Consider the following 11,409-nt stretch of genomic DNA (forward strand, 5'->3'; position numbering starts at 1 on the left):
TTATTCATACAAAAATGATAACAAAACCCTTTTACACCTATGCACGAAAGCAAAAACTAAGCAATTGGGAAAAAAGGGCTGAAAAGAGATAAGATTTAAATAAGTTCTATTTTCATTGCATATTATATAAGCTTCTATTTATTTAAGTTTGAAAATGAATAGTAGCAAGGTTAGCCCAGTATTGTCCCTTTGCAATGTAGCATAATATTAGAGAAAATAAATCATGGAAACATTGTTTTTGCATGACACTTGGCTAATTTATAGTTAAATTTGTTTGAGAAAAATCAGTCATACATGTTTCATTTGCATTTAAGCATGGTATTAAAAGGAAACTCTTGGATGCATAGCACATGTATGCCTAGTTATGACCAATGCGAGTGTGTGAGATTCCATTATTGTAGGGTAGCATAGTGATCTTTGGGGAGATGTTATGTGAGGCTGAAATATTCTTGAATTGTTATATATATTATCAGTGGATTTTTTCACGTTTGTTCTTTATGTTGGAGAAGGTGTATCTCAAAGGCCAAATCTCTAGGGTGGTGTAGGAAAGCCGCAAGAGCTATATCAATCAGTTGAGGGGTGCTCTATTTGTGTGTAAATCGAGGTAAAGTAGTCAGCTATGTATGGGAAGATCCTTATACTTGGAATTGGGATGGGAAATATGTTGGACTACAATTTGAAACTCATGTCTACAAGTGCATTTGTTAGATTAACCATTTCATAGCATCCATATACTCTTGGCTATGAGGTTGTGAGGTTTAGAGGGTGTAGAAGCCCGATAGGTAGAGCATAGAGCTAGTGTTGGGACCGTTTTTGGTCCTAATAAGCACTCTATTTTGCCAATCCCCCCTATCGTACCAATAAAGCTAGTAGGGTGACTATTTGCATTAGCTCAATTAGTAGTGTTTTTACCCATTCCACCTTGTGGTATCCTAGTTAATACTTGGATGGATGCTCAAGCATGGGTTTCCATTCTAAATTTTATTGGCTCATTAGATGAGAAACTCGATGCTTTCCTTAGGAAATTTGAGATGGCATATATGGTTAATTATTCTGTCTAAGTGAATCCCACCTATAAGGTGGTCAAATTCGAGTCATCGATGTAGAAGGAGGAACTAGCTTGGCTCATAGTGAAAAACAACTAGGCAATATTTAACGATGCCCAGACAACATTCCGTTTGCAGTTTCAACTAGACTTGATTGCTGCCCAAAAATTAGAAAGATTTTCTACGCTAAAACAAGGTAATGCCACAGTCCATAGCTATATAGCTCAGTTCAAAATCTTGAGAGGAAGAATGTCCTAGATGCCTAACAACCCAATGGTGAAATATTGTGTTCTTTGTAATTACAAGGTCTAAATAGGGTAATACATTTAAAAGCCTTAGCTACAAAAGACTTATTTGTTAAGGACTTGGATTATTTTTACCAACGTGCACTGCACATTGAGATGTTTTTGGCCAAGGACAAGTCTGAAAAAGGGAGAAAACCAATCAAATCTGCTAACAAACCATGTCGATGGAACCCAATGACTACAGTATGAATTTGGATGCAAGAGAAAGATAGTAGCAGTGAGGAGGAGGACTCTGAGGAAGAGAAATGTCAGAAGCCAACTAAGTCCAAGAGAAGGGACAAGGCCCATAAATCCTCAAAGGGTGCTCTAAAACCTACCAACCATTAAAACCCTTTAGTATACTAAGTCTAGTAATCTGGGTCACTTGGTTGCCAAATATAGTCTAAATCAGTGCTGGTGTCGGATTTGCCATATAGCTACCCATAATATTGATGTTTGCTGATATAATGTCTGCAATTGAATGGAAAATACTGGGTCTAGAAAGGCATGGGTGGTGTCCTATGTACAACAAGACTATTCGTCTCCTCACATAGGTTGCGAAGGATGATGAAGAAATCATGGAAGCAAAGGAGAATATTATTGCCCCCCAAATAATTTTTTTTTCTTTTGTATATAGGAAGGCCATTGGAGATATGAATGTATAAATACCTAACAATATGATGCTCATAAGCAACAGAGCTAGGAATACACTCCATCGTCGTCTATCAATACAATGAAAATCGAATAACTCCCTAACTTTAAAGTTAATGTGGTTACCTGATCAGGAAAGAAGCTCAAAGGCAAAGACAACAAACCCACAAGAGTTTCATGGAGTGAACAAGAGAATGTCTACCCCTAGGTGATTGTATGTAGGATCGCTGGCCAAAGAATAGTAGTGTCGAGAGATCCCCAAGTGCTGACTATGCCGAATTCAAGACATGTAGGTATAGAAGGGACAATAGAAACATCGGCACCATAGTAGGACTGGTGCTAGTTCTGGATTCGAAATCTACAACTTCTAGATCAGAAGTGACTAGAAGAGTATCAACCACACATCCATAGTTGACTCTTGGTCCCACATAGATCATGAGGGCAGGAGGGAATGAGACTACCACCAAAGCCAAAGCTTCATCCTCTACATAGGTACCATAGATGATTTTAAGAGCCAATGTATACTTTCATGGTATAGAATATGTGGCGAAACTTGTATTTTAGACTTTTGAAAGTGTGGCAATTTGTTCTCTAAACCAAAGATATCCTATAATCGGTTGGCAATTTTGCTTCTATCTTATCTTCTGTCTTGCTCATTCTCAAAAACCCCCATGATTTGTGGCTAAATATACTACCTTCGATAGTGTGGGAGCCAAAGTCTATGAAGAGGAGCTTGATGTCCATGCTACAACTAGCTAGGCGACATCTCCAAGTGCTAAATATTGTGTTTATTGTTCTACAATGTAAGGCAACCTATTTCGTCCACCTTCCCTGCTGCATTTTGAGCTAGACCACAATACACACCTATATTTGATCCAATGGATCCTTCATACTCATTGGACGGTACCTATGCTATCAAAGGGATTTATGTCTATGGTATGAAAGCGTATTGGCCATTGTGTTTTGAGTATGTCGGTGGTCTACATATGGGATTGTGAAAGACAAGTTCTAGAAGACACTACATTAGATTGCCCGTACTAGAACTAACAAATGTTGATCATGCTATGTTGGGGAAGGACTCAAGTAAGTCAAGAAGTGGAGTTTTCATACATGAGATTGGAATTAGGTGGACAAGGGGGACTTAACTAAGTCTCAATAGCCTAACTTTATAGAAAAAAACAAGGAGTTTTATTTGAACCAGAGTAGTGTATACAAAAGGAAAAAAAAAACAAGACAGTGCCAGTCCTAGATGTCTTGGGGAGAACCCTTTTGTGAATTGATCAATCTCCTACTTTTCTATCATCTCATGCACATGATGAAGACATGTTTTGCTCACCCATATGCTGAACATATGTATATACTTCGTGATTAAGCAAAAAAAACAAAAAGAAAGCTGTAATCTTTGTGTTGGGATAGCTCATCTTTCATGCAAAGGGCAAACATAGACATTAGCTACAGATCACAAATACTCCTAGAGATTGCATAGAGGCTTCAAAGTGAGAGCTTGTGACAGTTTACTATTGTCTTAACTAGGTGTATAGCACAGTATATCTACTATCCATAGGGTTTTCTAGATTTATTTATGGTCTTCAAAGACTCGTTGAATGCTACTAATGCTCTATGGTTGATAGATGATTGCCAGAACCAAAGTACATGCTTTGGAGTGATTTTTGGGCAGAATATGTATGTTTTAATGCTACTATAATGAATTTGTCTTAAAAGGATGAAATGGATTCTGAAGGCCCATAATGGGTTGTCCGAGATATTGATGCTTTTTAATGGATGATAGCACTTCCGCGTAATGATATCCATCATTTACTACAGGGATTTTGTTATATGCATGGTAGTACTCCCGAGATTTCATAGAGGCTTCAAAGTGAGAGATTATGACAATTTATTGCTGTCTAAACTATGTATATAGCGGGGTATTCACTGTCCATAGGGTTTTCCAAATTGATTAATGGTGTTCAAAGACTCCCGTTGAATGCTATTAATGCTCTATGGTTGATAGATGATTGCCAGAACAAAGTGCATGCTTTGGAGTGATTTTTGGGCAGCATATGTATGTTTTAATGCTACTATAATAAATCTGTTTGAAAGGGCTGAAATGGATTTTGAAGGCCCATAATGGGTCAACAGAGGTATTGATGCTTTCTAATGGGTGATAGCACTTCCAAGTGATGATACCCAACATTTACTATAGGGATTTTGCTATATGCATGGATATATGAGGCATATGTCATTGATTTCAAATTAGAGATAGTGATTTATGTTAGAGTATATCCGAGTTATATTCTCAAAGTGTGTTATGGGCTAGCATCCCAAGTGTCTTCATGCCTAGGATTTGGGCATATTAAATGGATGTACTGAGATTACTTTGCTGAGCTACATGTGATACAAGATCTTTGGATTGCGCCTTGATTATCATCTTTGGATTCATCTAATATTTATATTCTCATTCTTTCATCCTGTTCTAGGACTCAAAATCTCTGTACCCTCTATATTTTAGCCGTAAGATAGACCTTTAACCTTACACACTTTGACAACGCTATCTAGAGCAACCTCAAACCAGGCTGGACGGTGTGCAAGAAAACCATCTTCTTATGCCATGTTTTCAAACCAAGGGTCTACTCCTGTAACCTAGAAATACAACAACCTTCTAGGCAATAGGTTCAGCACTCCATCCAATATGTTATGTGTTGTGTTTTTGCACCTAGCTAGTAGGCTTCTCACTAGGCAACACCTTAGCAGTTTGGGCAGCACACTTTGAGGGCAGCTTGTTTTTTTAGGTAGATTGATTATCCTTATTGTTGCATTTCACATCGGGCTAGTCTTTCCAAACCTTGGTAGTACCTCAATAGTTTGGGAAGCCTCTCTATCATACCAGCAATGGAACAAATCTCCATTGATTGCAGGGACTCCATTTCCGGGCACTCCTAGTTATTGACCAGCCCTTGGATTGGCTACATTTATAGGTTGAAGACTTGTTTCCCTTTGCATTTACTACTCCATCTGTCTGCTCGGCATTGCATGTTTCTTTTGGCATGGGATACTCCCCGTCTACCTTGCCTAAGTGGGAATTCTTTTGTGTCATGGCATGATGGACTCAAGTTACTCTGAGGATGCCTCTTATTGGTTGCTTTCACTCGAGTGGCATCATCTTCTTTGCTTTATTGCAAGTACTTAATTGAAGGACATCAATGGTCGATGTGTATGCTTTTGGGGGATTGTGTGGTTCAAGACGATTTAGATCGACCACCGTCCTATCACTTTTTCGTGCTATATTCTTCAGGGGCTTCCAATCCTTGATTGGCATTGATGGCATCTCCTGAGCAAGCACCAATCCTACCCTCTCTACCTGCATCCGACAAGCTGGATGGTATGACCTTGTGAGAGTGTGCAACACAAAGAGGAAAGTGATTATGGAGAGGAGGAGACAAAGAAAGAATGCAAAAGAGAGAAGGAACAATGTGACTACAATGGCTGAAGGTACAAGGCTACAATGATCATCCCCAACACGCAACAATGGGACGAGCTTCTTGCAAATGAGAGTCTTAAGGCTACGAGAAGTGAGAAGGCTAGTTAGAACACATCATATGTCGATGATAGAAGATATGAGAGAAGTGTCATAGCTAGGTCCTTTGAAGAAATACCTGTACTAAGGGATGCAAGCTCATCCCAAATCTTCTCCATCTTGTGGATGTGATCCCACATTGTAGGAGAATTTGTGACAGAAAGTTATCATAACTTCAAATCAAGAGATAATTGATGCCCAAATGTCTGGATCCAAAAGAGAGATGCCAATATCTTTCAAAACTCTCTGGCAGTGCGGATACATCTAACATGCATGAGCACAAAATCTGCATAACTCAAAAAGAGAAAAGAGCAAGCTCTGGCATTCAACTGATTCCATACAGCTATTGAATCTGGCCACACCATCATGGGGATTTAGAGTAGGTTGGGATACTGAGAAAGACAATGTGGATAATGTCAAGGGTAAATAGATCGTAGAAGATACAAGAGGAACATTGATACAAGTTACAGAGGATATAGCCATTCGAGATGCAAAGAAATATGGCCTAAGCAAACTAAGTGGATTAATGACATGGATCTTTGATATTGACATATTCCATGTGATATACAAGTTATTTAAAGTCAAAGGGGATGTCTTACATGTATGTATACCTTATTGGTCGACTATCCAGTGGATGTTTAACCCACGAGGGTGATATGGCTATATGAGACTGCAATGGTCGGGCACGACTAAATTGAAGATGTTTAAAACAATTTTAATTGGGAGATAATTATTGGTGACCGATGCATCCAAAATGGCCTTTTATACCTTGGGAAGGGTCCTACAAAGTTTGGTTGACATCTGAGTTCATATGTAGGAGATACAGAGTCGGGAAGGTCAATGTCTGGCTGGGATTGCATGCTATAATGAACAATTGCAGGTTGCGTAGAAAATATTAGGGGCTGAAATCTTCACAATTTGGTCCAGGTGTTGTTAGAAAAATTGTATATTGCCAATGGGGCTATGTTTTTTCTTTTCAAAACTTGGTAATCTGAGTTATGGTTCAAAAGATACGAGCAGTTTTTTGTAGGGTGGTTGTATAGGACAGTTTTCGGGTTTGAATTTGATGGATGTAAAGGATTGCATGTGACATATGCTTTGATAGAGATGTTTGAGACTAAGATGAGGGTACCAAGGATAGAAAAGAGGATTAGGATATGCAAGATAAGAGATGCAGAAGAAGCTTATGCAAGGGAGAACCTGGTGGAAGATGAGTACATTGACATAGATGAAGAAGAGGAAGGAGTACAAGTCGACATATGAGTTTGTGATGCCACATGATCCAGGAGGATTTACAGGGATTGGGATTCTATAGAGGATTGATGAGCTATCATTGCCAAGGTTGGACACAAAGGGATACATGTTAGTTGGGATCTCCTTCAACAACTACCCTCTAGCCTACCTTTTTCTGTCTACTACTATTCGGGTGACCTGTCCCTAACAACAATAGCACATCAATTGATGATGGCAGCATGTCATTGGCTGCAAGAAGCAGTACTCAATAACCTTCAATAGTAGTGTCATGACCAGCAATATCTTAAACAATAGTAGGTTCTCATGGCAATGAGTAGGGTGATAATAACCAAACATTTTAACTTGTTTTTTAACATTATTTAAACTTAAATGGAAAGGAAAACATAAAGGCCCAACGAAACAACATACCTCTCCGAAGCTTTTGGACTTGAACAAGAGAGCTCTACAGTGTATGATGATCCTTGACTGATGTCCCACTAGGCTTAATTGTGAATCTTCGCCTTGCTTCGAACTTGCTGGGATGAATAGTTGCACCCATCTTGATTCAAAAGAACAAAAACTTAAATCTCCACCCATCTTGATTCAAAAGAATGAAAACTTAACTATTCTGATTCCCCCTCATCATTTTCCAAAATTCTCTCTGCAGCCTTGGCCTATGCCCAATGCGGCAACCAGGACACACTGTTAGGGAATTTTTCCTATGGGAATTCCATATGTGATTCCTTAGTTTCTCTAACTAGGAAATGTTCTATTTTCCCTATTATTTACATCCTCTACTTTTGTGTACTTTTAACTAGGAATTTGATAAAAAAAATTCTCCTTTTTTTTCTTTCCTATGTGGCAAGATTTTCCAATGTGAAATTTTTTTCCTATGTTTCCCTACATACGGTAATTTTCCTATACAAGAAATTCCTTATGTAATTGTAATTTTCCTCTAACTTGAAAATATTGCATTTTCCTTAGTTTGCATATTCCTACTTATATGAATTTCTAAGGAGGAAATTATATAGCAAAATTTTAACTAGAAAACTATATAGAGATTATTTAGTTAATTTTAAATAGGATATAATACACATCAAATAGATTAGGTCAGAATTTTTCACTATATAGGCTTTTTTTCATACATCAAGAAAAAGTTTCTAAATAGATAATATTTTTCTATATAGAATTTTTCTCCTATGTTGCAAAAATTCTCGTATATATGTAATTTTATTAACTTGCTACACAAGCACGAAGCAAGAGCAAAGGCAAGAGCACAATAGTTGGGAAGAGTTTAGGCAGGTGGAAGTGAGCGTGAGCAAACACAAATTGGGTGGGCAATCAACTCGGATAAGTTGGTGCAAATGGGAGGGTGGATTTTCATAGCACCTTTGCACTTATAACTTGAATGGCTACCATTAGAGATATTCTTGTCTTAGCCAGGCATAGGAGTTGGAGAGTTTATTAGTTTGATGTGAAGTTTGCTTTCCTTAATGGAGATTTGTAGGAGGAGATGTATGTTGAGCAACCTCCTAGCTTTTCCTCATCCAATGGCAAGGTATACAAATTGAAGAAGATCCATTATGGCCTCAAATAGGCTCCATGTGCCTAGAGTGAGAAGATAGACTTGTTTCTCTAAGGGAAGTTAGGATATTGGCATTCCTCTTTGGATCCCTAATTTTATATCCACACCTCAGCTAAAGGGTACGCATTGTTTGTGCTTTATATAATTGATCTCATATTGATAAGTGAACACGCCCAAAAGGTCAAGCAAACAAAGGTGGCATTATTCACTGGGAAAATCTGACATTCATTGGGCAAGTGGCAGTGTGACGTCACAAATCACAAATTTTCTACTTATTTAATGCGTAGTCAACTATTTTCAATAGCTGTTTGCCAGACCTTGTCATTTTATTAGGCTATTCTTAGCTATTTATTGGTAGCCTTTAGCTAGCCCAATTCATTTCTCATCTTTAAGTGGATAGAGAGATTAGCTCATGGAGATACTTTTGACAACTCATTTGTATATCTATCTTCTTCAGTTCAGCTCTACAACATAGTAGAATACAGTCATCAAGTTCAAATGACTTTCTACAATAAGAAGAACTATTGCATTCTAGAACATACTCGACAACTATAACAAATCACTCACATCAAGGCTCTACAACATAGTAGAATACTGTCATCAAGATCTATGGCCTCCCTTCCAACATACTCAAGGACCCTTTGAGCCCTTAGCTGTTATAGCCTTCCCACCCTTCAATACATCCCATAAGGAAAAACTAGTATTGAGATCCAAACTGATTTAGTGCATTTTACACACAGCTTACAAGCAAAACCTTAAGAGTACTTTCAATTTATCCTAGCACTACTTAAGAGTTGTAAAATATGTGTCAAAAAGGCACCTCAAGCAATCCTGAAGCAAGAGGTCCATCTTTGTAAGAGAAGCTTCCTTGGTTTTGAAATGTCTCAACTAATTGCTCTATTCTACACAAAGATTAAATTATTCTCAGAGTTCTATCTCTTGCATCAAAAGTCTATAAAAATAGCTTGCCACTACCAAAACTCAACCCCCCCACCCCAACCCAAAACAAAAAAAAAAAGCAATTTAAGTACTCACTTTTGAATTACATTCACCCTGCCTTTCAAAGCAGTTCCAAAGGCTCGCCATGCTCCTATTGCCAAGCTCTCCACTGATGAGTTAATCACCTTCAACCCTTGTAGCAAAAGCAAACTAACCATCAAGTCAACTTCAAATTGATTAGAAGTGAAAGAAACTTACATAGCACAAAATGAAAAGTATACATGTCCAAAAGCAGAATCTTGATCACCTCCTTCGAGATTTTCCAATGTAGCTTTTTGTAGCTAATCTTGGGGAGATTTTGATCCTATGATTTCTGCAGGTTCATCAACAACCTTGTCTTCTATGATGCTATCTTTTGTATCAAGCTTGAGTATCTTCTGTATTTTCCAATGCTATCTTCTACAAATCTCTTGGCAGCATACCTGGATTGTTTTGAAAACATAGAAAAAGAAATTGTTCTTTGCAAGCAGGGCTTCCCTCCAAAGGCAAGCTTTAAGAAGCTCCCAATTATTGAGTCTGTACTTCTAAGAGGTAAGAGATGCAGGGTGGCTTCTTAATTTTTCAAATGGCACAGATAACTCTTGTTGAACATGGCAACCCACATGATAAGAGTTGAAAGTATCTAAGAGCTCTTTCACAGTGATGAACCTATAAGTCTTAGCTTTGTCAACCCAATATTGTTCATGATCCTTCATGGATGTAACCTATAAGGCGCAGAATCTATGGTGAGTTATTTGGGTTTTTCATCCCACACTAACAAGTACACGTAAAGAGCAAAACTACAAAGAAAATGTAATCTATAAGTGAGTTATGAAGGAAAGTAACAAAGATGTTACCTCTTGTAGATAATCAGGAGTGCTTTTTCTTTCAGGACACTTGAAACCCATATCCTCAAAGAAGTTCAAAATTGAGTCTCGAGGTCCTTGGTAGACAATGTAACCTTCCAAAAGTAGAACCACATCATCAAAAAGCTCATAGGTCTCTGGGGTAGGCTGTAAAAGCGATACCATCATTGTGCCATCAAGCAAGTGCACTGACTAGCTCAAGCATTTCACAATTTTGTAAGTGGTGGAGCTATCAAGTCCCATAAATATTTCATCCATGAACAAGGCTCTGGCAAGTCCTACCATCATTTCACTTGCAAAATTGCTTACTGTCAGAATCATAAAGTCTGAGCCACAGCCTCTTTTTCCAGGCTTCAACTGCCAACATGGCCAAGCACAGGACTGAACGGACAAGGTCCTTGGAAATTTTTGCTATAAACCAGTGTGTACATTGCCCCCACCCAAGAAATGAAGCTCTGTTCAAAGTAACATACCAATTGTTACCCTCTACTTCTGTCCTCTAGATATTCCTCGCAATATCTCATTCCCGACAAAGGTATCAGCACAAATATTGGGTCCCAAAATCTATTGGCATGAATCCAAACACAACACATTCATTCATAGTCAAAACCATAAGCATTGACACTATCATCCTTAGGAGCATTGAAAAGGGAAAGATGCCATACCTTTAAGACATAATCTGTGACGATACTAGTTTCTTGACCTTCCATGGCAATTGCCTGCAGATTTTTGATTAAACGTCAGCAGATAAATTATGAATGTTATACAATTATAACATGCCACACTCTCCAACATCACAATACATAAATGTGTCAACATAGTAGAACAAGCTTGGGTAAGTAATAATCACCTTCATAAAAATATCCAGGTCAGGATCTGGTTTGATTCCTGCTTCTTTTTCTCTTCTAAGAAGCTCCACCAGCATATCTATTCATAAGCACTTTATAAGCTCTCTCTTGTGTGCTTTGATGGTCACTCCTTATTCTAAAGAAGTTCATCTTGCAAAGTTGTAATAATGAGTAAAATAAAAAGGTCCTAGGCATGATTACCATGTCCTGTACCTACACCCTTACAATGACCACTAAAATCAAGTGTCTCACAAACAGTCATTTCACTAAAATGGATATCTGTATGACTAATATATGCTGCTGTTCTTTGAGGAACAAATTAAGAAAAAGTATGACCATTGTAG

The 11,409-nt window shown here is 38.0% G+C and overlaps 1 protein-coding gene across 1 annotated transcript; it reads right to left on the minus strand.

The window, feature by feature from the left end:
- Positions 1–10,703: 10,703 nt before the first annotated feature.
- LOC148039676 (ABC transporter G family member 44-like) lies at positions 10,704–11,142 on the minus strand. The gene is made up of 3 exons (XM_087665312.1): positions 11,068–11,142; positions 10,883–10,936; positions 10,704–10,781 (listed from the first exon to the last, which is right to left on the minus strand). The coding sequence occupies exons 1-3, from the start codon at positions 11,140–11,142 to the stop codon at positions 10,704–10,706; spliced, it is 207 nt and encodes a 68-aa protein (XP_087521438.1).
- Between the last annotated feature and the right edge of the window lie 267 nt (positions 11,143–11,409).

Source organism: Lygodium microphyllum, chromosome 2 (genome assembly GCF_053477565.2).
Source record: "Lygodium microphyllum isolate KBCC chromosome 2, Lygodium_microphyllum_v1.1.10, whole genome shotgun sequence".
NCBI lineage: Eukaryota > Viridiplantae > Streptophyta > Polypodiopsida > Schizaeales > Lygodiaceae > Lygodium > Lygodium microphyllum.